A 26,269-nucleotide genomic window follows, 5' to 3' on the forward strand; every position below is an offset into this window, starting at 1 on the left:
CCTCATCTCATAGATGATGAAACGAGCTCAGAGAGGCTATTTGACCCAGAAGATCACCCAGCTAGCAAGGAGCAGTGCCGAAGTCCAGGGCTCCTCCTGAGCTTATTTTCTATACTGTATGTACCTACAATGCAGCAAGAATAGATTTTATTTTCAAATATGCACAGCTCAGTGAAAGGAATGCTGCCCTATATAGACGGTCCCCAGGCATGAACCAAACCTGAATCCTGTTACACTCTTTGGTGCAGTCTTTGGTGGTGATTGGTCTGAAACTTTTCCACTAGAGTTCCTCTCTGACGGTCTGCACAGCAGGTTTGATTTTCTTAGGTGGACGCCCGATGGTATTGATGACAATTCATTCCTGACACCAGCTCGGCACTGTACGCCATACCGAGTCTGCCCCATCCACCCCATGAAGTGGTCGGGCAGGGCCTGTCCGTGGGGTCAGGAAGACCCCCGGGTGCACAGCTCTGTCCCCAGCCAGTGTGACAGCCCAAGCTGGTGGTGGCCAGGGCCAGACGGGTCTGTGGCCCCAGAGCAGCCTGTCTTGTCTGGAGCCCCCCGTTAGAGTTGCTGACACAGGTGGGTGTGGGGTCCAGACGTGTGGCTCCTCTACGTGCAGCTTCTCCCTTGCCCTCCAGGACCCAGAGCCCATGAACCTGGGGACCCTGGTGGCCGCTGTCTCTGGACCCCGTGTGGGCTTCGGCCAAGTGCCGCTGCTCAGTGAGGATGCACCCCTGTCGACCCTTGTCAGCCAGCTTCCTGCGCTGCGAACTTGGGGGCAGGCGGATTTCCAAGGCCATACAGCCGCCTCAGGAGGGTGGCCTCTGGGTTGGTGGAGGTTCCCAGACCCCAGACCAGACTGGCTTCGACCCAGCATGGTCTGTGTGATTTGCTTTGATTTACTGAACATAAATTGGCAACTCTCAGATTATTGGATATTAAATAAGTGCCCTGGGGCCATGTTCATACCACCACTCAGACAGGTGTGGGTTGTCATGCCCTCCTGGAAGGTGCAGGGAGATGTTCCATAGGACTTTGAAATCACCTGCTTGCCCACGAATGGTGTGGGTGGTCAGGGCTCTCCAGTCCTAAGAATACAACTGGTCTTTAGTTTCTGGAACCAGCCATCTAAGACGCTTGTGAAAGCTGCACCTGGTGAGTTGGAGACCAGCACCACTCACCCACTCAGTCATTCAAGACTCAGCCGGCCTTTGGTGAGTGCCGATGACCCCCCACCCCACCCCGGGCTCAGCACTGGTGACTAAGTGCAGACATGGCAGGAACTTTCGGCTGGGGGGGCTGGCGGGTGACGGGTCCTCAGGGTCAGTATTGATCAGCCCTGATGAAACACAAAAACAGTTAGAGGGGATGCAGCGTCACCAAGAGTAGCCAGAGAATTAGTGTCAGAATTTACCTCCCTGACTGTCTAATAAACCAGCTTGTTTACAAATCTAAATTGACACCCCTGCGTTTTTCACCTACCCCAGAATCCATTGTATTCCACCAGGCCAACCTGAAATTGAGAATTCTGCCTCCCTTCCTGCATCTCGACTCCACACTCCTGCCAGAGAAGCCACACCCTACAGAGGAGGGATGGCGGGACCTCAGGGAATTAGGGGGGATGGGAGGGAGCCTCAGGGGGTGGGAGTGAGCTGGCATCAGGGAAGTGGGAGGAGCCAGACCAGGACACAGGCCTTGTTGGAGAAGGCTCCCGGCCAGTGGTCTTGGAGAAGTGGGAGGAATTAGCACCTGGTCCAGCCCCAGGTGGGGCCCAATCAGAGTCAGAGATTGGAGCCAGCAGCAGCCAGTGCCAGGAAACCAGGAGTGGTTTGGATGTTCAGGTCCATACCCACTGTTACCTCTGGCAGGAGGAGATTGGGTCTGCAGTCCCTGCAGCCTGTGGGAGTGGGCTGGGGACCAGGGACACCTAGGGGAGACTGCAGGATGCCAGGGTGGGGAAACAGGCTCTTGATGCCTAAAGAACCCCTTTATGCCAATGCACTGAGCTTGCAGGACGGATGTCAGGTCGCATAACCTCCTCTTCCCCTACCTGTAACTTTGGTTCCTCATGGGACCTGGATACTGGCATTGGCCACCCCTCACCTGCTGGCAGGTGGGGTTGGCTGAGAGGATGCATGTGAATCCCGGAAACCTGTAAACCTGCAGCACACGTGTAAGGTAGCATGGCGACTGCTGAATCAGCCCAGGACTGCCTCAGGTCTCCTGTGACGTTCCATATGACCAGCCTGGCTTTTAGGATTGTATACTCCGGGCTGGTGGATCTGGGCTTCATTCGCTCTCCTCCCCAAGCCATCGGTACAGCATCTAAGCGCACCTGATAAGTACGCACTCAGTGAGTGATGGCTGAACAAGTGAGTGCATCAATGAGTGGGTAGCAGACGGGCTGCTCAGGCCGGGATTGGCCCGTTTAGCCAAGAGGTAAAGCAGGAGGGAGAACAGCACCCCTTAACCAGCCTGGAGCCACGCCCGTGGCTGGGTGTCACCCATCCATGCTGAGTGGGGCAGAGTCTGCTCTCGGGGCCTGCATACCTTGTGGAGGTCAGAGGCTCTGCTGGGGCCCTCCCTGGACACCAGGTGACCTGGGATTTGACTGCCCGCCCCACCTGTTCCATCCCCTCTCCTGAGGGTGTGCCTTCACCATTGTCCTTTTCTCTCCCCTCGGGGCGCAGATCCTGGCCAACGTCTTCCTCTACCTGTGTGCCATCATCGTGGGCGTCATGTCCTACTACATGGCGGACCGCAAGCACCGCAAGGCCTTCCTGGAGGCCCGCCAGTCGCTGGAGGTGAAGATGAACCTGGAGGAGCAGAGCCAGCAGCAGGTGAGTCTCCCGGCCTCTCGAGGCTCTTTTGGGGTGGCCTTTGGGGAGTCCGGCCTGGAGCCCAGGTTCAGGGACCGTGACTGGGGAGGAGGGGCCCCTCGGGAGGGACTGAGCCCAGTGCAATACGGGGCCCATGGGGCTCCCTGGGGCTTGGTGTCTCAGTTCTTTCCACGGGCATCATTTCGTGTTATTCCTCTTCTGCCTCTCTCTGCCACTGCCTCCTATTCCATGGCACATTCGCACTGCACACCTACTGTGTGCTCAGAGCTGCTCTCCCTGCAGCGGGGGACCCATCCCTGGTCTTGGGGGCTCCTCTGGGTGAAGTCCATCAGCCACTCACCCCTCCGCCAAGGGGCATTAGTTTCCTTCACACTCGGGGCAATCTCCCCACTTCCTTGAAAACCAGCCCAATCCCTGGGGACCCTACTCTTTCCATGTTTCCATCGAGAGAAGTTCTTGCTGTCCCTGCTCTTTGCTCAATGGCTTTACTCCAGCCTGATCTACCACGGAACCTCTTGGTTCTCATGTGACTCAGTCTTTTAAATAGTTTTTGGTCTGGATTCATCTCAAATGCTTTTTGAAGGTCCCCAGAAATGACATCCACCAATTTCCTGTTGTCCATAAGTTTCTTTCTTCTTCACAGACAAACTCCATAGGTTGAAAATATGATTCTCTGCTCTAGGTACCATGTTATTTGTGTTCAGGTGGTGCTGTTTGCTCTGGGTTCTCTGAAATTGCTGTTTCCATGGACCTTGCAACTCAGGTGGACGGAGTCATTGTTTTGGGGGCCTCTCTGGAACCCTCAGCCGGGGGCTTCCCTTGGCGGGCCTCACATTTTTTAGACGGTGCTATTTGAAGGCACATACTGAGTCGTTTAGCTGATGGGTCCCAGCTTCCTCTGTCCTGGGGATGTTTTTTCTCTTTCTGTTTGCCAATGAGATCTAGAAGCTTCTGAGCTGGGCCTTGGACTCATCTCTTTCAAAAGGCAAGTTTTGGAAAAGGAATCTCCCTGCCTCCGTTATGACAAAGAGCCAGGCTCAGCAGCTCATCGTATTTGTCCCCTTCTGTATCATGTGCTTCCTGAGGAGCTGCTGTGGCTTGAATGTTTTTAAAGAATCCTGCTTTATGTCTTTATTGGGTCCCTTGAAAGGCATTCTTCAATTTCTGTGTTTTTATACTGTCTTGTTTGTATCTATGTCTTGTACTGTGAAGACATCCCTTTGGGTTCTTTACATTAAAAAAAAAATACATGTGTTACTGCTTAGCTAGGCTGGGGAGTTCTTTTTGATACAGTTTTGGTGCAGTTTTCAGCATATGCGTCTGTGTTGATCTTGTCTGTCTCGTGTCATATAATCCAGGACGTCTTCCATCACACTGAACAGTACTTGATGGGGGCCTCCTGGGGTGGTGAGGAAGGCCCTGTGTCTCACCCTGGCTCTGGTATTCTCTGCGTAGATAATTTAAACAAGTTATCCACCCCTTGGAGCCTCACTTTCCTCATTTGCAAAGTAGGGGTATTGATACTTCAAAGTGAGGGTGTTGATACTCCAAAGTGGGGGTATTGATAGTCAAAGTGGGGGTATTGATAACTCATCTTGCAGGGTTCCCTGAGGGTCAAATGAGAAACACAGACAGAAGTGTTTTGTAGAGCTTGGAAATGGTGATAGTCAGGGCGCAGTGCACAGGCTGTGAGGCCCGCTGTCTCACGCCCAGTGCCTTATGTTCCCTCAGGGCAGGGTCAGCGCAGGGAGCCTGGGGCCTGGCAGAGAGGGCCCCCGTGTGTGCTCCCGGACTCCCGAGCACCGTGGAGCAGCCAGGGGGCGCCGGCAGCCTGCCCAGGCCACGCTGCTGCTCCTGTGTTACCTGCCCCAGCGCTGTGGCAGCAGAGCACACTGGGCCCAGGGGTAAGAACTCCAGGAAGGCAGAAGGCAGTGCCGGAGAGGACAGGCCCAGACGTCCATCCCAGGCCTAGCTGGGTACGCGGCAGGTGTCTGTAAATGTCCGTCAAGTGGAATGAATTTGTCTAGCCCAGCTCTAGCCTGAGTGTGACCTTGAGCTAGTTCCTTTACCTCTTTGGGCCTCAGTTTCCCTATATATAAAGTGTAGATGATAATAAAACCTTTGGGTAAAAAGGGATAACAGGTGTGAATCCCTCTGGGAATGAGCAAAGCACTGTTACCATTGGGAGGGCCGGAATTCTGCCACCATGAGTTTCAATTTGCTCGTATTTTCCTTAGGACTTCTGTGACTGTGGACAAGAAAAATCTGCTTGCTGTTTTACTTTCCTTCCATGTTCTTGACAAGTTTGGGTCTCATGGTTATGCCAGACTTGTGAAATAATTTCAGAAGTGTTCCCTCTTTCCAGTCTCTGGAAGAGTTTGAGCAAGATTTGGGTTGTTCCTTAAACATTTAGAAGAATTCACTAGTGAGGCCCTATGGGTCCAGAGTTTTCCTTATGAGAAGATTCAATTTCCTTCACAGATAGAAGGTTCTGTATTTCTTTTTGTATAAATTTTAGAAGATTTTTGTTTTTTCGGGAACTTTTGTCCATTTCATCTAAATTTTCAAATTTTTAACATAATGTTCATTGTATTTTCTCTTTGTCTTTTATTGTCTATGGGCTTTGTAGTGAAGTTCCTTTTTTCAGTACTGATATTGATAATTTGTACTTTCTGTTTTTTATTTTTCTTACTCTGTCTTGCTAAGGTTTAGTAATGTTTTAGCCTTTTCAGTGAAACACCTTTTATGGTGCTTTCTTCGTACATTTCTATATTTCATTTACTTATGCTTTTAACTTGGTAGTTTTCTTTCTTCTACTTTGGGGTTAATTTGGTGTTCTTTTTTACATTCTTGGGATGGGACTTAAGTGACTAATTTTCAGCATTTCTTTTCTAAAACATGCATTTAATGCTATAGGTTCCTCTCATTACATTGCTTTAGCTGTATTCCACAAGTTTTGATATTTCATATGTCCCTTGTCACTTAGTTCCAACTATTTTCTAAATTCTTTTGAGATGCCTTTGATCCATGTGCCATGTAGGAGTACGTGAATTAATATTCAAATATCTGGGGAATGTTTCGGAGTTATCTTTTTATTATTGATTTTTAGCTTAATTCTACTGTGATCAGAGAACATACTCTGTATGATTTCAATCCTTTGAAATTTGTTGGCGCTTGACTTTTGACCTGGCGCGTGAGTTTTTTGTTGAAGTGTAATTGACATACAGTATCATACTAGTTTGAGGTGTACATGCATGCAATCGGTTTTGATGCACTTGAGGATAATGTGTATTCTGCAGAATATCTTTCAAAAAAGAAATAATGCCAATTATGACACGTTTGCATCTACCCCAAATGACTACTTTTACCTCTGGTCACAATTCAAGGACCTTACAACCTCCATTCCCCCCCTCAACACTTTCTGGCTATTGTAATGTGTTTTAATTCAACATATATTTTAAGCCCCACAAGACATTATTATTCTAGTTTTACACAGTTAATATTCATTACTTCATTTACCCTCTTAGTTGAGCTCCATTCCTTCCTCATTTCTGTGCTTCCATCTTTTTGAAGAGTTCCCTTTAGTTTTACTTTTCATGAGGTCTGTTAGCAGTAAATTCTCTCCATTTCTCATTGCTGGAAGTCTGTTTATTTTGCTTTCAATTTTGAAAGTCACTTTTTGTCGGATATAGAATGTTAGGTTGCCGAGTTTTTACTTTCAGCCTTTGGCAGGTGTCATTCCGTTATCCTCTGGCTTCTATCGTTGACATGCCAGCTGTCAGACGTACTGTTGCTCCTTGTAAAGTGCTGCGTATTTTTCTTCTAGCTGCGTTTACAGTTTTCTCTTTGTCTTTGATTTTCAGTTTTGCAGTGATGTGCCTTGGCGATCTCTTCGTAGTTACCCTGCTTGGTATTCAAGAGCTTCTTGAATTGGTGGCTTGATGTCTTTCATCAGTTTTGAAATTTTTCAGCCTGTATCTTTTTGTTGCTTCTGCCTCATTCATTCTCCCCTTTCCTTCTAGGACTCTAGGTACCCTCATCAGACATTTTTGCCATGTTCCCTGAATCTTCCTTCTTTTTCTTTCTGTGCTTCAGACTCAAACATTACTGACCTAACTTTCAGTCTACTAATCCTCTCTTCTGCTTTGTCAAATCAATGCTTGAGGTCATCTATTGAATCCTTAATTTTAGTGTTGTATTTTTTTTGAGTTTTAGAATTTCCATTTGATTTTAAAAAATAGATTCTAGTTGTCTTGTTGAGTTCTCCATTTTGTCATCTATTTTTTGGAACATATTAAACATTTATTTTAAAGTCTCTGACAACCATAATATCTGGAATACCGATGGGGCTCCTTTTCTCTATTGATTTTTGTTCTGTCTCGTGGCATCCTAGACTTTTTTTATTAAGCACTGCATATTGTGTGTGGAAAACAGTCGTGGCCCTGAATGATGTGTCTCTCCAGAGAAGATTTACGTTTCTTGAGGCAGACGGTGAGGGTAGGGGCAGCTCCCGTTGATCCAGCGTGGGGTTGAGAAGATTTCAGGCTGGGTTTTAGTCTGAGAGCTGGTCTGTTTCTGTTCTGTGCTTCCTGTTAGGAAATAGCCCTTTAGGGGTCTTAACTGAAAAACTGCTCCTCCTTTTGAAGAACTCTGAACTGCCCGGCATTATGAGACTGCCAAAACTCTGCTTGGAGTTTAGCCTCTTGGCTGTCACTTTGAGCTTGGATTCTTGGTCTCTTGCCCCATGCAGCTGAGGGATCGGCAAATGCCTCGAGGAGATTACTGTAGAGAAAATCAGGCTCACTTGTCTATGGTTCCCTTCTCTCCAGGATCTCGCTCCTCTCCTCTGCCTTGGAATCCTTGCTTGCCAATCCTTGTTCCTCCAGCCCCTGGAAAGCTCTAGCCGTTGCTCTCTGGTCAGCTTCTCAAGCTTGGTCTCAAGGGGAAAAAGTGGCAGAGTGTGTTGGGCTCACTTAAATGTGTTTCTCTTCTCTCACCAGTCTTGTCCCCTCCAGTCCTGGCTGCCTTGGTTGTTTCCCATTGCCTTCAGATAGCTGTCCTTTTGTAGAGTCACATGCCGCTTAACGATGAGGATACATTCTGAGAAATGCATCGTTAAGTGATTTGCTTGTTGTGCAAACATCGCAGGGTGTACTTACACAGACCTAGATGGCATAGCCTACTACACGCCTATGCTATATGGTACTAATCTTATGGGATCGCTGTCATATATGTGGTCCATCATTGACTGAAACATCATTATGCAGAGCATGACTGTATTTTATCCAGCTTTTATAGTTGTTCTTAGCTAAAAGGTTTGTCTGATATAAGCTCCTCTATCGTAGCAAGGAGCAAAAGTTGGACATTATTTAAAAATTTTTGAAGTTATTTTTGAATAGCTAAAAGTGTACACGGTATAAAATTGTAAAGGTGTGGAAAAGGATATCCCCTGGGAAATAACCTTGCCCCTGCATAACCATCTACTTCCTCATCCCTCAGACAACTACTGTCCTCTTTCTTGTGTACCCTTTCAGAGGTATCTACTCATTTCCGGATCTGTGTATAGAGACTTCTCACACACACACAGATGGTAGTATGTTCACTCTTCTATACTCCATCTTTTCACCTACTATCCTAGAGAGGGTTCTGAGTCCGTATTGCATTGCCTCATCCTTTTAATGACTGTATTGTCTTCCATTAGAGAGAAGTAACATAACTTATTTAATTGGGCTCCTATAGGTAGACATTTAGGTTATTTCCAACCTTTTGCTACTGCAAACATTGATGTAATAGATATCTTTATAGGGACACCATGTCATACATGTGCAAGTATATTTGAAGGCTAAAAACCTAGAAGTGGAATTGCTGAGTCAAAGGGCATGTGCATTTTAAAAATTATACGTACATATGTTTGCTGTGGTAAAATATACGTAGCATAAAGTTTACCATTTTTCAGTGTACAGTTTAATGACATTAAGTACACTCACAGCGTTGTGCCACCATGACCACTATCCATTTCCAGAACTTTTCCATCGTCCCAAACAGAAACTCTGTCCCCATTAAACACTCACTCCCCACCCCCTCCCTCAGCCCCTGGCAATCACTAGTCTACTTTCTATCTTGATGAAGTTGCCTGTTCTAGGTACCTGATATAAGTGGAGTCATACAACGTCTGTCCTTTTGTGACTGGCTTATTTCACTTAGCCTAATGTCTTCAGGGTTCATCCATGTTGTAGCAGGTATCAGAATTTCATTCCTTTTTAAGGTTGAATAATATTCCACTGTGTGTATATACCACATTTTGTTTGTCCATTCATCTGTTTATGGGCCCTTGGTTTGTCTCCACCTTTTAGCTATTGGGAATAACGCCGCTCTGAACATTGGTGTACAAGTATCTGTTTGAGTCCCTCCTTTCCAGTTCTTGGGGGTATATACCCAGAAGTGGAATTGCTTGGTCATATGAGAGTTCTGTTTAACTTTGTGAGGAAGTAGGCATGTGCATTTTTAACGTTGATAAGTATCACCGAATTGTCCCATGTGGAGGTTCAAACAATTTACACTCCTCCCAGCCATGAATAAGACTGCACTTAGGCACTGAAGTTTTCCTTGTTTGTCTGGAAAATACTTCTTTGCTTTTGGAACCCCTGTAGCTCCCCCAAGGACGCCTGTTTGAAAACCTCAGCCACAGGGAACAGGCCCCAAGGCAGTGGTACCGCCCTGTGAGCTGGTGCCTGCTCTGTGCTCATTTGCTCAAGTCACAGCCAGGTAAACAGAGATTTGGAAGAGTTTCTTTTCTGTTTTAGCCTATATTGTACAATATTTGGTAAAATTCTTCTCCCCTCCCTTACTCCCCATTTCCTTGCTGGTATGTATTAGTCAGAATAAAAGGCATTACCGTTACCACTACTGCCCTCATTTAGAAAAATTGCCAGGAAAAACACTTCCATTATTATCATTCCTGAGAGAACGAATATTTTTTTCCATCAATATTTATTCAACCAAGAGAGATTTACATCTGCCTAGCATGGAGTCTGGTGCTAGAGTATACACCTCTCTCTGATCTAATCACAAAGGTGGCCAAGCTACTGAAAACACTTGATTTCAAAACAAAATCAGATCTATGGCCCTTAGCAGCACTTTGAGTCTTTATTTAACAAGACAGCATCCTATGAACATTATGAAGGGCATCATATCATCAATTTATCATAAAATAGGTGCACAATAATAACAGTACCGTCATGCGCCACATAATGACGTTTCAGTCAACGATGGACCACATATACGATGGTCCCATGTGATTAGCACCACACGGCCTACGTGTGTAGTAGGCTGTACCACCTAGGTCTGTGGAAGTGCACTCTATGGTGTTCGCACAATGACAAAATCACTTAACGATGCTTTTCTCAGAATGTTTCCCCATCATTAAATGATGCATGACTGTAGAGAGAAAAATACTGATAGAGGCATATTCCATCAAGTCTTTTTTCTTCTATGTTTTGAAAGGGAGTGTCCTAACCATGTTATCCTGATTATAAGTAACACCTTATTCTCATATATAGCAATTAAGCATAGCAGTTAACAACCAAATAATCGAGTCTTCTGCCTGTCATATGTTTATTATGGAAGCTAAATGTAAAGTGTTTATTTAGCACAGTGCTAACTAGTACGTACTTAAACTGCCTACCATCGTATTATTGTTATTGGATAAATTGAAGATACAGGGAAGTATAGGAAAGAGCACTAAAACCTTCCATAATCTGGAGGTTTCTTTTAAAAATAATTTTTAAGAAATATGATGTGTTAAATTGGGTTCTCTGTTAGAAAAGGCTTTCAGGTTTGCCTTTTTTTTTTCATTTTTATTGAGGTGAAATTCACGTAACATAACATTAACCATATAAAAGTGTACAGTTTGGTACATTCCCAGTGTTGTGTAACTAACACCTCTATCTAGTTCCAAAACATTTTCATCACTCCAAAAGAAAACCCCATACCCAAGCTTGATTTTTAAACCCAGACAGAAAGGCAGCTGCTGAGCTTTGGGACAGCCCAGAGCAGCAGTCTCCTGTCCTGGCCCATAAGGACCGAGGACCCGGATCCTGGCCCACAGCATCGTCCTGTGCGTTCCCCTCACTGTGACCAACACTGGAGTCGGAGCCTGCGCCAGCCAGCGAACACCCCCTGGCAAGCTTGGACTTTGGGTTTGCATCTCCGCCAGCGTTTTGGGGGACAGTGAGACCTGGTTTCCCACCTTCTCTCTGTGTGACGGTGGCACTTTGCCTCTCTGTCTTCAGTTTAGTCTTGTGAAAAATTGGGATTCACAATAATACCAGTGTCATGGGGTTGTTCGGGAATCACTTGAAGTAAGGGCACTGAGATGAGCCCAGAAACCGCGAAGCCCTTCAGTGCTATTAGCTGCGGTCACGCCGGCCCCAGCCCCTGGGGACACTGGCTGAAGGAGGGGCGTGGAGGAGGACGGCTGGGGCGGGTACCCCTTTCCCCACGGTTCCTGTCAGGAGGGTTCCCGCGGGGACGGAGGGAGCTCATCCCTGGGCATCGGGGCCGACCTTTTGAGCGGCATGGCCTCTGGACTGGTTTTACGTCCAGGGGTCGTCCGCGGGGCTGTGTTCAGAGCCGAGTGCAGGCTGGTGGAGGCTGCTCTGTCCACTTCACTTTCCTCCCATGAAAGCCCTCTTGAGAATACAAATGAGGTCATGGACGTCAAATCACTTTGGAAGGAGCTGTAGAAAGTTCTAGCAGGAGAGGAAACAGGAGCTGGTTGGGACGTGGCTTCTGTTTAAGGAGCCGGTTGAGGTCAGTGCCACATCAGGCCCCCCGTGTACTCATAGCATTTAAATGCCTTTTAAAAAATATTCCCAATTAAAAAAAAATTCTCAGTATATCCTTTGCAGAGGAGGCCTCCTTTCAGAGTTCAGTTGTCAGGGTCCATGTCTCACATTTTATCTTGTTTTCTAAACTGCCTTGGGGGGAAGTGCAGTGGGGAGGTGGGGGAGTCTGCCTCCCAGCTGTGTGGCCTCCACCCGCACAGGCTCCTCTCTGGGCCTTGTCCGCCTCAGCTAGACGATGAGGCTGGGGTGAGCTGGTGCCAGGGATCCGATCCTGGATCCTCTCCTTCCTTTCCCTCTGCCGCAGTCACCTGGGAGGTTGTCCTCTCCTTTGTGAGGATGACCAGCCTCCTGCTAATGGTGGACAACTCCCGATGGGTGGCCATCGTCCCCTGGGAAGGTACGAGGCAGCCCTGGGCCTCGCGGGCAGGCCTCCCCTCTGCTTCGTCAGTGGGTGTGTGTGCCTGGCTGGTGAAGGACGCATGAGGTAAGGGAGCACGTGGGTAATGAAGAGTGGGTGGGGCCTCGGATTCCAGTCCCCTTGGCTGTTTCCGCCTCTGCAGGGAGGGGTGGGGCCTGGGGGCTGTGAGGTCTTGCGGATTTAAAGCTCTATGTGTGTGACCCTGGCATGCGAGGGGCTCCCTTTGCATCAACCGAGCACATATCTAACCCTTTCGCCAGTCCGATGGCATTTCCCTGTGACCCAGGGCTGCCGAGGTGGACTTCAGGCCTCGCTCCAGCCTCCCCTCAGCTCCACGGGCCTGTGAGGGTAGAGCAGGAGGCCCAGAGGAAGGAACTGGAGTCGTTTTTCTTCATTCCCACGTGACCATACTCCAGGATTTAGTTGGGGACCTTGAGGGTTGCTAAGCTCCCCAACTGCCACCTGGCAACAGCAGCCATCCAAGAAATCCACCCAGTACACACCTGTTGGCAGGTCCAACCCTCAGAATTCTGAGCCTTTCTGGATCACATACTCAGAATTACTTCCCAGGAAGTGGGACGTGGTCGAAGGAGGATGTGGGGGAAGATGGAGGGACGACAGCGGAGGTGGCCGAGAGAGGCCTGCACTTTCTTCAGATCATGTTCCATTAGGTCCACCAGCCTTGTCCTCATTCAGGGGAGAGAGGGCTGCCTTTGGTCCCCCCTTCAGAGGGGAGGAGGCTGGGACCCTGGCATCTGGGGGATAGCCCAGCCCTGACCGTGCAGAGCGCCATAGACGGGCACCCAGCCCCGTGAGAGCCAGCGGGCTGGGTTGTCTCCCTCTGTGGTGCCCTGGGAACGTGGTGTAGGTGGGTGCTGGCTGGCTCTCCATTCAGTTGGGGGGCGATGCACAGACAGCAGCCGCTTCACTGCCCCGCCTTCTACTACAGCCCAGCACCCAGGTCACCTGTGACCGGGCAGCGTTTCTCCTTTGTGCCAGTCTTTCCCTAAGTGGGTGACCTCCTGCCCTGGAGCCGGTCTCTGAGGGAAGAACCACTCATTTACTGTGAGAGTCAGCCCTCTCTCCTGGGAGCCCCAGAGCTTGGGACTCTGGAATGCTGCCACTTCCTAAGCTCAGCTTTAGTTCCCTACCTCCCTGAATGTCCCTCCTCTGACCTCTGCCCGAGCCTGCCTCACTCCTCCCTTCGAGACCTTTCGCTGTGAGAAAGCCTGGAGTGATCTCAACCTTGAGCCCTCTTCTCTGCAGAGGTTGGCAGGGGAGAGGGGAGTCAGGGCAACAGAGAGAGGGAGGGGCCAGCTGCCTCCTGGCCTGGGGTTGGACTTCAAGTGTCAACCCTCAAAGTGCCCCTGTTGTCCAGCAGCAGTGAGGGTCGGGCTGGAGACCTGCCTCCTGGGGACTAGTGTGGGGGGGGCGGCGGGGATGGGCCGGAGGAGCGTGCTTCCTAGCGGCCCTGCCTCTTCCTCCTTGCATGGCCAGGTTACCAGCACCTGATGTTGCGGGGACAAACCCATCATCTGCTTGATGCGAGCTTCAGAGGAACGCCCCTGACAGCCTCGAAAGATCTTGCTGTCTTAACTTTGTCTCAGAACCACCTATGAGTCTGTCTTGACATTTTTTAGTTTTTATTTTAGGCTTGAATGCCTCTTAGTTTGAGAAGAGTCACCAGGTGAATTTCCCATGGTGTGAAGTAGGCATTGGTGCCTCTGTTGCTTTCCTCTTGCATTAGTGCCCCTCTTGGATTTCATAGAACATCCTTCATTCCAGCATTACAGGACTTAGGGACACAAGTGCACATTTTAGGTAACGCAGATGGTGGGCCCACAGAGGACAGGTTGTTCCAGAGCCACAGAGGGCTCCTGGCAGTGGGAGGGCGTTTGCTGTCAGGGAGAGGCGGGCACTGGTGGTGATGGGCTGTGTGGCTGCCGAGCTGGGTCCCTGCTGGGCTCTGGAGGCTCCTGAGCCCTTGTCCCATCCTCCAGCATTCTTCTCTCCAAACAGCTGTAGAGTCTACCGTCTGAGTCCGGTGTGGCCAGGGTTGTGGTGCACCCCCACCCTCATCTGGCTGTCGGAATGAAGTTTTCTGTAGTTAGAGGGATGGTTTATTGAAAGCTTACTTTGTGCCAAGCCCCTGGCTGTTTCTCCTGGATTATCTCATTTAATCATCATGACAAGCCCAGGATCAGAGTCGGTACTCAGTCCCTTCCTCCTGGCGAGGGCTTCTGTTTGGGAGATCCGCCAACTAGGAGAATCAGGTGAGTGGTCTCTGGACCATGGCTGGCCTATCGGTATCTGTTTTGTTTGGCCTGCTCAGAGTTTTCAAAATTTGGACATTCTATGTAAAACTTTATATTTCTAACTGCTTTAGAATATGGAAAGATCTGGCAACACAGGGTGCACAGTAAGACTTGCTTTCACATCTCAGCGAGGCCACTTACTTGCCACATGACCTTGAACCAGTTACTATGCTCTCTGAGCCCCAGTTTCTTTGTCTGAGAAATGGGAACAGATAAGATTGTCAAAATGTCTACAAGAGAACATTCGTGCCACAGATATTTCAAGCACTCCTCTAGGCACTGGGGATATGTTGTGAGCAGAACAGATTCTCATGGGGGAGACAGACACTAAGCGAGTCTGTGCTGTGTTGGGAGGGAGGAAGGGCAGTGGAGAAAAACAAAGCAAGGGAAGGAGCAGAGAGTGCCCGGGGTGAAGGGAGGTTGCTCTTAATATCATGTGGCCAGAGGAGGCTTTCTGATAAGGTGAGATTTTAGTAGAGACCTGAAGGCACTGAGGGTGTGAGCCATGCAGTGTTCAGAGAGACAAGCAGTAAGCGCAAAGGCCCTGAGGTATGTTCACAGGACATCAAGGCGGCTGGTGCAAGTGGAGCAGAAGTGCAGGGATGAGAGGTAGCAGGTGAGGCAGGGAGGCAATGGAAATCAGATCCTACAGGGCCTTGTAAGGACCTTGGCTTTTCCCTTGAGGGAGACGGGAGATATTGGAGGGTTGTAGGTTTCAAATGAATCAGTCTGGCTGCTGCTGGAGAAGAGACAACAGTGGAAGCAGGGAGCCAGTTGGAAGCTATGCAGTAATTTTAGTGAGAGAGGATAGTGGCTCAGACCAGGATGGAGGTGATGAGGGGGACGAGGATTCTGGAATTGTTTAGAAGGCAGAACCCAGAGGATTTACTGCTGGGTGGAATGGGAGATGGGAGAATGGGAAGTCAACGATGGCTCTAAGGATTTTAGCCTGGAAGCAGCTAGAAGGGCAGGGTTCTGTTTGCAGAGACAGGGAAGATGGGGAGAGGCCCAGGCCTGGGGGTGTCAGGACAAGGCTGAGATGGCTCTCGTAGGCTTTCATGGAGGGCTGGAGGGGACACACTGGGGGTCTCAATGTCTGGGACTTGTTTTGAACACGTACCACGTGTCTGCGGGTTGGAGGGCCTGTGCCTGCGTTTGCAGACCCCCATGGGCCCCGCCAGGGTGAGGCTGTCCGACCCTCTAGGACAGTGCCTCCTAGTATGCTGGGGCACTCAGTGAAAGCTAGAAACCAAACCACACCCGGGAAATCTCAGGTCACCTTTATTGCTCCTCCCCACAGATAATAAGAGGTGATTTTTCTACCAGGTGCCTTCATGAGTCCCAGACCTGCCCCCACCCTCTCTTCTGCCCCAAGGCCCTCAGGGCCTTACCGGAAGCCAGCTAAGGGGCGCAAAGAGGGAAGCACCGGGTGGAAATTCCCGACTCTAGAGACTGCCTCAGCATCTCAGCCAGTGCCCTCTATCCTGGCCTGCGTGGTTGGGAATGTGGTGTGTGTTCCCAAACGGGCAGGAGCATCATGGGACGGTGGCAAACAGAGGATCTGGCAGGGGCCACAGCTGGGATAGGCTGCGATCCTGTGACTGTTACATACACAGCAAGAAGGAAATCAGTGAGCAGCACCGGGCGAGTGTGAACGGCCGAGGAAAGGCGGAGGCAGGCAGGGCGTCAGCGGGCCCAGCTGCGGAGACTTACACGTGTGTTTGGAGTTAAATTTAAAGAACACGATGGATGTGGATTCTCTGGTGACTTTTCCAGAAGTGGGAGGGGAGCTGGTACGTATGTGGCTGGAAGAATGGGGTCTTGATCTGGGGGGAGGAGCAGAGGTGGGGTTAGTGAGGAGTGAGGGTAGGGGGTGGAGGTGGAGGTTGATGGACAAAGTCCTCATTTGAGGACTATGCTGTGCTGTCCTGTGGGAAGGATGGAGTCAGGAGGCCAGGCAGAACTGGTCTGGGGGCTGGGCTGGAGCGGCGGCCGTGGTGGTAGAGAGTAAAGGAAGGTGGGAGCAGCATTTGGAAAAAGCACTGGCGAGATTTACTGCTTCACTGGGAAGAGGCAAAGGGAGTGAAGGCAAACCACCATAACCCCTTACAGGTGGACATTCTGTCTAACTGGCTTGGGCCCTCATGCCCGGGGTGCATTGAGCTGCTCTTCCAGTCAAGGACGGAAGCAGGGGGGTTGTGCTTCCACAGCAGACATTGCCGCACTCGTCCCACTGATCACAGATGCGACCTCAGCATCCTTCTCAACACAGTGCTCCATCAGCTGCTCTGTCCCTCAGAGCTGGCACATGAGCTGGACTTAGTTGCTAAAGTGTTCTAGAGCTGCACTGTGCGATACGGTGGCCACCAGCCGTATGTGGCTATTTAAATGAAAATTAATTAAAACTAAAAATCACTTCCTCTGTTGCATTAGCCTCGTTTCATGTGCTCAGTGGCTACATGTGGCTGGCTGGTGGTGCCATATTGGACAGCACAGATTATGGACCATTTCTGTGATCACGGAAACTTCTGTTAGTGCTGTGCTAGAGGGTGATGGCTTGCCCCTTGGGCCACGTCTCCTACCTGACAGCTCATTAACTCACCAGCCCTCTAAGGAGCACCTGCTCTGTGCCAGGCCCTCTTGGTGAGGGCTCCAGATACCACACACGTGGCCACCTTTGGGCCCAAATGGCTGTCTCCTGAGATTGCAGTCTCCTTGGCCCACACAGTGGCCCTGTCTCTGGGGACTGCACAGGAGTCTAGACAAGTGACCAGAAGTCCCCCATGCTCAGAGTCCTCTCTCCCGCTCGAGCAGGGTGAGCGTTCTGGGCTGCGCCTGGGTCTGTGGCTTCTGTGCTATTCGAGATGACATGGCCTGGTGCAGACTTGTTGGTCTGGCGCCCCCAACACTGGGATTAAGTGTGGGCCTGCTTCCCCCTTGGAGCCTGTCAACCTGGGAGGCTCTGGGGCTGCTGGCTTGGAGCCTGTTTTCACTTGGCGGGTCTTGTTTAAAGATACGCTGGTTTTGAGCTCCACAGCCTCTCCCTCCTCTGAACTCCCACAGCCTTTGGCTGAAGAAAGCAAAGCACTCCTGCCCCACGGGACCAGTCACTCCACGTGTGACTTGACTGCCCTACCCATCCGAGCTCTGGGGAGTGCTGTTTACCTTTGACCTTCCCAGCATTTAGCTCTGGGACTGGATGACCAGTGACTGTTCTTTGAGTGACTGAGGTTGTGACCATGTCTTTTGGATGGGGGCAGCATGTGTGGGCCCCCTAGTCTAAATGGCGGCTGCTGCTCCATACACAAACGGCAGCACTGGAGTTTCCAGATTTCACGCCTTGTGGTCCTTTGTCTTCTCATCAGGGAGAAGGGAGCTGTTTGGGCTCTGACCTCCCAGGGCGAGCAGGCCGGGTCCTACTCTTCCTTTCCTTCCTTCTCCTGCCTCTTCTGCTCGGGTTGTCAGGCCCAGCTGGGCACCTGGTGGGATCCACTGACCTTTTGGCTTCTATGTGGCCTGGAAGCTCCAAGCATCTGGATAAATCAGGACCAGAACAGACATGTTTGCGGACAGTTGTGGGTCTGCTCACGGCCTATGATGGGTTGTCGTGACGTGTGTTTGTGTATGTAGGACACACGTGGGTGTACACAGGACACATACATCCTTCAAACAGACAGCAGACTTCACGCGCTCACCCCCACCCTCCCCACACACAGAGCCATGGCGCACTGCCGGGCTCTCTGTCCACTTCAGCCTCCCTTCCTCTGCCCCTTTTACAAGGATGTTGTAGAAACTTAGCTCCTCGTGAGCCAAGCTCACTTATCCAAGTGCCTGCTGGCCGCCCCGCTGTAATTAACTCCTGCATGCCTCATCAGTGTCGCCTGTACTGGCTCTGGCCCCTGGGAGGGTGCTGGCCTCCTTCCTGTCTCGGTCCAGAGCTGGCACAGAGGTGAGGTCTGCCGTGAGGCTCCGCTGAGGAGAAGGGGCCTGACCGTTTCCTTCAGAGTCTGGCCAGGGCCCTGTGGACAGACCGCCCTGGCCAGGGCCCCCAGCTCGCCTGAGCAGCTCAGCAAATAACTGTGTACAGATGAGGAGGCCCAGCCCGGAGCATCCCGCCCCAGGCCGCTGTGGCCTCTTCTCCCGGGGACCAGGACTCTGCCCCGCCCCCCCCCCCCCCAGTCCCGGACCCACCACCTGGGTAGGCCTGGGGGCTTCTCCCAGGATCTGGGCAGTTTTTTGCTCTACCCAGAAAGCCTACTAGAAACTTTGAGGACTTGTTCTTTCTCTTTCCAGGCTTCCTTTGGTTCTTTTCCCAAAGAGGGTCCTGGCCTTGACTTTCGTTATGGTGGTTTTTAGGATAACCATCAAAGCACTGTAGGGCCAGGGAGAGCCCCTAGGCAGCAGGTTACCCGCCTTCTTCCCTTCTTTGTGTGGAGCCACGTCTCAGCGCCCCAGGCTTCCACCTCTGGAGTTTGGCCGAATCCCCGGTCCTCGGGAGCACCCATCCATCCTGGGGTGACTCCTGCCTGTAGCTCCTCTCGCGGTGTCTGGGGATGGAAGATCTCGACCTCTCGGGGCAGCGTGCTCTTTATTCGAATGTTTTGACTCTTAGAAAGTTCCTCCCACTCTGGACACAGCAGACTGCTCCCCAGCAGTCTAGAGCAAGTCTCATCCCTCTTCCACACAGCAGCTTTCCTCAGGCTTGCAGGTTGCTCTGTGAGGCCGCGGAGCCCTCCCTTCTCTGGGCTGCTCTCCAGCCCAGCCCCCCATCAGATGCCCTGGCTCAGGCTCACTCACCCCGTGGTCACTCCCTGACGGAGGCCGAGGTGATCAGTTTCCTTGGAGGGGATCTGCCTGGTGGGAGGGGCGGGTCCAGCCCCTCCTCTTTCAGGACCGTAACTCCTGCTAAGGGCCAAGGGGCTGGTTGAGGTGCCACTTTATGCTGTGAATTCATTTAAAATCTAATGGCATCTCAAACAGCTGGATGTTTTTCTCTCTGGTGTTGATACACTGTGCCTCCAGCTTTCCATCCTCTTGCAGTTAGTTCTGGGGACTCGAGTAGAGATGACTCCATTTACCCTTTTTGAAGTTCATCCTGTACATTTTACCAGATCACTCTGGAGTAAAGTCCACATTAACCAATTGTCCTGGTGACATGCCGTTCACACGGTTTATGAATACATCCTCCATATCTTCTGAAATTTTCCTTCTGGAAGAGTTTCCACTTTGAACAAAGAAAGAGAGGACTAAGGGATCACCCATTTTACAGATGAGGAACTAAGCCCAAAGGGACAAAGCATGTGCCCGGGGTCACAGGGGCCTTAGGAGCCCAACCCCAGGTCAGTGACCCTGTTCTACCCTCCCCAGCCTTGGATGATGAAACCACTCTTTTCTCTCTCTGACAAGATTTTTTTTTCCAGGGGAAGATTTCCCGTGAGCTAACATTTGTTGGCAGTTTTCTTCTTTTTTGTTCCTCCCCAAAGCCCCAGTACACAGTTGTATATTCTAGTTGTAAATCCTTCCAGTTCTTCTTTAAGAGCTGCCACCACAGCGTGGCTACTGACAGACGGGCAGTGTGGTTCACGCCCGGAACTGAACCCAGGCTGTCAAGGCAGTGAGCACTGAATTTTCACTGCTAGACCATCAGGGCTGGCTCAGTATTTTTAAATTTTTAAAATGCTTTGTCTCTTCACTGAAGCTTTCTTTGGAATTTGTCATTATTATCTCCGTATCTGTCTCTTCAGCCTCCAACTTATATTCCTTCTTTTGGTCATCAGATTTTACAAGTAGCTCCAGGGTAAGGAAATGTCATTTTCCCACAGCCCAGTTTTCTGGAAAACTTCCAGAAACACTGCCACTGAAAGTCATAGTCCAAGAGTGAAGCCACCACGTGCCACAACTTCAGGGCACCACAGTCCTGAGAAAGGTGGCCTCTGTGCACCCGTCATTTTCATAAAGGGGAGACAATGTGAAGGTGTCTAAAGTTGATGACAAAAATTCTCATGATGATGAATAATAAGCATTAGAATTCAAAATACCAGGAGTTTTCTTTTTTTTTTAAAGCTATGCTTTTTTAGTGAGGAAGATTGGCCCTGAGCTAATGTCTGTTGCCAATCTTCCTCTTTTTTTTCCCCGGCAAAGCCTCAGTGCATAGTTGTATATCCCAGTGGTAAGTCTCTCTAGTTCTTCTACGTGGGACGCTGCCACAGTGTGGCTTGATGAGCAGTGTGTAGGTCTGCACCCAGGATCCAAACCCGTGAACACTGGGCCGCCCAAGCGGAGTGTGTGAACTTAACTACTCGGCCACGGGGCCGGCCCCCAAATACCAGGAGTTTTAAAGAGATGAAGGTGCCAGTTTCACTTCAGTTTTGAAAATCACATTACAAAACAACTAACTTAAAAAGATAAAAAAGGGTTAAGGGCAAAGAAAAAATAAAAAGATTATCTAAATTGTTGAGCACCCTCCTTCTGCCCCCCTCCATTCGTTCGTGACAGACTTTGGTCACATTGTCTCCCTCCACTCCCACGTCTTCTGGAGCGTGATGAACAGCGTCTGTGGCCTCCTCAGAGGAAGCTGGCAGAGCGCTGGCCCTCTGCTCTTAGATGGTGTGAGTCTGAGGCCCGGGAGGGGCGAGGTCGTTTCCACCTTGACGTGAATCTCACTGCTGTCTTGTCCTCTGGCTTTGGGTTTCAAGTGTTCTGCTCCTTTCTTGTCCCCGAGTCCTGGGTGGAGGGTCCTGCCTCCTGCTCAGACATGACGTTGGAGGCAGGGCTCTCCAGCAGCAACCTGGGGAGGCAGGATCTTGCTCTGGGCGCACAGCTCAGCCTTGCTCCCACCCAACCACAGCTGGCCTTCCCCCTCGGTTTCCTTTCCTTCAAATCCTTCTCCTCAGGTGCTCCTCAAGTGGTGCTTCCAAACTGTGATGCAGGCGTGAGTGGCCTGAGGGTCCTTGAGCTGCATGGGGGCCAGAGGGTCTGCGTGAGGTGAGCCCCTGGTGATGCCAAGGACACTGCTCTGTGGGCCAGACTCTGGGTCATGAGGCCTAAGGTCCTGCAGGTGGGCTCAGCTGAACCAGGGGACCCCCTGAGCCCAGGCGTCCAGGGACTCAGCTGCAGGTTTTTGCCCCTCTGGGTAGCAGCGTGAGTGATGCCAAGCGCACCGACTTAACCACACACTCTTGGGCCCCTTGCAGTCAGTTGGGCAGAGGCTCATTGCACATGCGCTATTGGGGAGGTCCAGCATGTACCCGCTCTGGGCAAGCCCCCCTGGAACTGCCGCAGCTGGACTGTGTCGCAGCTTTGGGGTGACCCAGAACCTCAGGGCCCTCACCTTTGGCCCCACTGGTCACTTCCAGAGTCCACTGTCAGTCCCTGAGGCAGGGCCTTGCAGCATCATTCCTTTCTCCTCCCCTCAGCCTGAGAGGAGGGGACGGGGCCGACGCTCAGGGAGGGCATGCCCTGCCCAGGGTCTGCGGGTGTAGAGCCAGGATTGAACCCAGGCCTCTGCCTCCAGGCCACCCCAGCAGCACCCTCCTCCTTCTCTTCCCTGCTGACCATCAGGAGGCATTCTGGCCCCTGCCGCTGGCCCCGCCTGCTCTCCCTGGTGCCTAGGGCTGGTCGGGCCTGCCGCCCAGGCCACTATGCTGAGGCACCCACAGAGGTCTCAGCTGGGTCTTCTTCTGCAAGGGGGACCTGCTTCAGGGGTGGCCGGCCAGATCTCCCCACTCAACGGCACAAGGACTGGGGCCCACAGAAGCGTCCTGAGAAGGGTTTCTAGGGCAGCACTGTCAGGTCCTTACTAGGTAAGCTTTGGGTACTTGTTCCTTCATGTTCATGGCAGAACAGTGTCCACTACAGAGGGAGAATTGCTGTGTGCAAAACATGTCCTTTGGACAAGAGGAACCCCCCCACCCCGTTCCATCAGTCGGGGAGCCCTGATTCTAGTTCTGGCTCTGCCACTGACTCTGAGGAACCTGGGATGAACCACTTCATGCCTCCATGCCTCGGGTTGGTCACCTGCAAAATAGAGGCAATATTACATTTATGAAAGTATAGGGTAGACAGGAAAGTTTTAGCGAAGAAGAGACATTTTGATATTGGTCAGTGGTGTCCATTTGCCTGGTGAGGTGCTATGTTCATGAGAATAGCAGAAAGAAGCCAGCCCAGGGTGGTGGTTCTGTCATCTGGCTCCGTAAGAGGGCCACCGCCGCCTCCACCTCCCGTCGTGCTGTGGGGCTGTGATCTCCTCTTGGCTTCCTACCTGGCCGTCGGTCTCCTTCCTCGGGTTGTAGCCAAGCAGAGGTGGGCGTCTGGAGCCCGCCCAGTGGCCTTGCACGGATCTCCTTTTCTAGAAAACTGTGCGGTCACAGCTGAAGACAACAGGATGTTTTGTGTTTATTTCCAGTTTAAAAAGTATTTTAAAAAAGCAGCAGCAGCATAATGACCGTAGAGCGTTTTGAAAGATGTTTAAGGTTTTCTCTTAATTCCATCCCCCAAATTAAATTCCCCTTTGCTCTTTTGCACGTACTCTTCTGCCTTTCTTCAGAGGCGCAGGGGCCCAGCATCACTTTCACAGAATACAGTCTCATGTCCTGCTCTTCTCTCTTGTCGTTTTCTGGTGGCTGCAGTTTGCATCAACATCAGTTTTAGGGTTGCATAATCTCCCATCCAGTGGATGTGTCACAATTTAACTAGCCACTCGCTGGGCATTTGGGCTGCGTGTAGCTTTTCCACAACTGTAAGTGATGCTGCCATGACGTTCTTCTTGCACATGTCTCTTTTTGCTTCTTTTGGATTATTTCTGTTGGATAAATTCCCAGAAAAGCCATTAATGGGTCAGAGGCTTGGAACATTTTATGACTCCTGAAACCTATAGCAAATGCTATTTTATGAAGAGCAGGCTCTGCCTCTGTGCTGGGGACAGCCAGCCACGTCCCTCAGCACTGGGACCCTGCGTAGGCTGCTCTGGGTGGCCCCTGTTCTGTCCCCCCTAGTGCCCCCTGTGGGGCCCACCAGCCAAGAGTGCCTGGATCCCAGCCTCCTTCCTTCCCCAAGAACACGTGTCGGGTGTGGAGTCTTTAACCTGGTCCCTGAGAATGGATTCAGGAATCTTCTATGTGTGTATGAGCATTTTTCTGGAAGAGCCATAGCTAACATTACACACTCTTAAAAGGGGCCAGGATCCAGGAAACGGTTTAGAATCTCTAAGATATAAGGGCGAACAAGGTCAGCACCAGTAGAGACACCAATAAAGTGAGTGTAATGAGGAGGGACGAGCACACCTGGGCAGGGGCTGGGGGCTTTCTGGAGAGGTGGTGTGTCAGGTGGGTGTTGAAGGGCGTGGGTGGAGGTGGGTGAGGAGGGGCTTGTCTACACTGGAGGGGCCGCAGAGAGGAGCAGGGGGAGATGGGACCAGAAAGGCAGTTGGGTGCCACAGTGAGGAGGGCCTCGGGTGCCGTGAGAAGTGTGGCGGGTGGGGAGCCATCCGAGGGTGCTGGACATGGGTGTCACACGGCTTAGAGGAAGGTCAGAGGCCACGTGGAAGGTGGGTTGAGAGGAGGAGTTGCAGAGCCTGGCACCAGGGAGACCCACTGAGAGGCTGTCACAGAAATCCTGGGGTTGAGACGTGGGCCTGGCCCTGGAAGACAGCGGGCAGGGGAGGGCAGCCCCTCTTTCACTGCCCACTCAGCCACTTTCCTTCCTTGGACCCCCGCCTGCTAGAATGTTCTTTCTTGTCAAGTCCCTTGGCAGCTGCCTGTTTTGCTCTTTTCTCCTTTGTCCAATTCTGTTTGTCTTTTCTTCTGAGTATGCCTACTTACTATTTAAAACCTGTTTTATCAGAATGACTTAAGGTGGACTCTGCCTGCTTAACCTCCTGAGGTCAACTGTCAGCTTTCCATAAACCACAGGAGTAAATTGGCAGCCTCAGTTTACAACCACGGTTTCTTTCCTGTTATTTTCAAAATTGACATAGCATGATTTTCTGCTTTCAGAATTCATATAGGCATTTGGCAAAAGTTGCAGAAATGTTTAATGCAAAAAGTGAACATGCCCCATGTCCCGCCCCCAGCGGTGAGCTCTCGGCCTCCTCACTGATGTGACTTCCGAGGCCCCTATGTTTTGGGTGTCAGGGTGACACCAACTTTGCACATGTATTGCTGCTTTTATCCAGCCTTGAGTGACAGTCTTGGAGCCTGGGCTGTGCTAGGAGGGGCTAGTGGGCCACCCCTGAGGAGGCCCGGATTGTCTTCAGGGAAACTGGGCCTGTGGCCAGGGGCCTGGAGAACCTCACAGGACTGGATTGGATTCTGATGTCCCCAGCATTCCAGAGGAGCCTGGGGAGGCGTTTCTGGAGGACGGGGTTCTGAGGAGGAGTCTGAGAGGGCAGTACGGGCTGGACCGTGCAGGCTCTGGCTGCCTGGGCTGCAGCAGGCAGGCTGGCAGGGAGACAGCACAGTGTCGTGACTTCCCTAATCCTTGGTGGCCTCACACTCCTGGTGGCCTCCTCCCCAGCCGGCAGGCCCTTGCCTCCTCACACGTCTGCCTCTTCCTCACCTTAGCATGCGCCCTGGAAAAGGACCGGGGCTTGTATGGAAGGCAGGGTCCTTCTTTGTGCCTCTCATCATCCCGCCTGGACTGGAAAGAGCTCATGAGCCCAGGCTGAGTGACCAGAAGGGTCTTCTGCTCATCCTGGACATCCCACTCGCACTCTTAGGCCATAAACCTGTGGCCAGCTTCGAAGCCCAGAGGAAGTTTAGGCCTTGTCTTTCGGTGACACCTGCTGTCTCAACGCCCTCAGTAACACTCCACATCAAGTGACACAGGAATAGCTAAAATCTCTTGAGCACTTACTCTGTGCAGGTGCTGTTCTAGGTGCTTCACGGCGATGACTCACCTAGTCCCGGTTTTACCGACAAGGACACTGAGGCACAGGGAAGTTTAGTAACTGCCTGAGTCACACAGTAAGTGAGTGGCAGGCAGGGATCTGAGCCAGGCTGTCGGGCCCAGAGGCCCAGCTCTTAACCACCACCCGCTCTGGTCCCTGCCAGCCTGCACGCACCAGGGCCGTGCACTCAGGGTGGGCTGGGACCCCCGGGATTCCTGCCACAGGCTCACTGCTGCCTCTTGATGCCCCTTCTCCTGCTCAGGACTCCAGCAGCTCCTCCGCCACCCTCAGGAGCCAGCAGGGCCTCGGTCTCTGGCTTTTCTTGAAAATCCTCCTGGAGGCTCCCCTCCTTCCCAGGCTGAGAGCTTTTGCACAGTGCCTGGGTTTGCTGGGTTCTGGGAGAAGGCTGAAGCTCCCCTCCCAACACGGGGTGGGGACGGGTGTGTGCCAGGGGCGGAGGTCCCAGCACGGCCCCGGGAGACCCGGGTGCTGCTGCCTGGGCTCAGATGGAGCCAGGGCAGGGCGCACTGCAGTTATTTTGGGTCTCATTCCTGAGCCGTAATGATGCCCAGGTAACTCGTGTGACTGGCACTCTGGACACAGCATTCCTGGACTTCCTGAGCCCCACCCACCTCGCTCCTTCCCTTCTAGCAGGCGACCCCTGCAACACTGGGCAGATCACCAGAACTGTGTCACCACGGGGTCAAAGGCCATGCCCTCCAGCCACATCTCTTGTGCCCCTGCTCTCACTGTCCCCCCCTGCACCCCCACCTCTCTCAGGCCAACCTCACTTCTAGCTCCCTCGCCCCACGGCCTCAGTCTCGTCACCTCCTCACCATTAGCACAGTTCTCTTGCCCCTCCACCCTTTGTGATTTCCATCCTGCAAACCTCAGCTCGAGGTTCCTCCCCGTCATCCCTCACCAGGCACTGTCATCACCGGCCTCCCCTCCTGGGGCAGGGG

The 26,269-nt window shown here is 51.5% G+C and overlaps 1 protein-coding gene across 6 annotated transcripts in view; it reads left to right on the forward strand.

Moving 5' to 3' along the window:
- The window catches only part of ADCY3 (adenylate cyclase 3), an 89,165-nt gene that overhangs the window by 38,026 nt on the left and 24,870 nt on the right, over positions 1-26,269 (forward strand). For all 6 annotated transcript variants that reach the window (XM_070512503.1, XM_070512502.1, XM_070512504.1 and 3 more), the window contains one exon: positions 2,694-2,843. In XM_070512503.1, coding sequence (XP_070368604.1) covers positions 2,694-2,843 — 150 coding nt within the window. The remainder of the gene's footprint in view (positions 1-2,693; positions 2,844-26,269) is intronic.

The sequence above is a fragment of the Equus asinus genome, chromosome 6 (genome assembly GCF_041296235.1).
Source record: "Equus asinus isolate D_3611 breed Donkey chromosome 6, EquAss-T2T_v2, whole genome shotgun sequence".
Classification (NCBI taxonomy): Eukaryota; Metazoa; Chordata; class Mammalia; order Perissodactyla; family Equidae; genus Equus; species Equus asinus.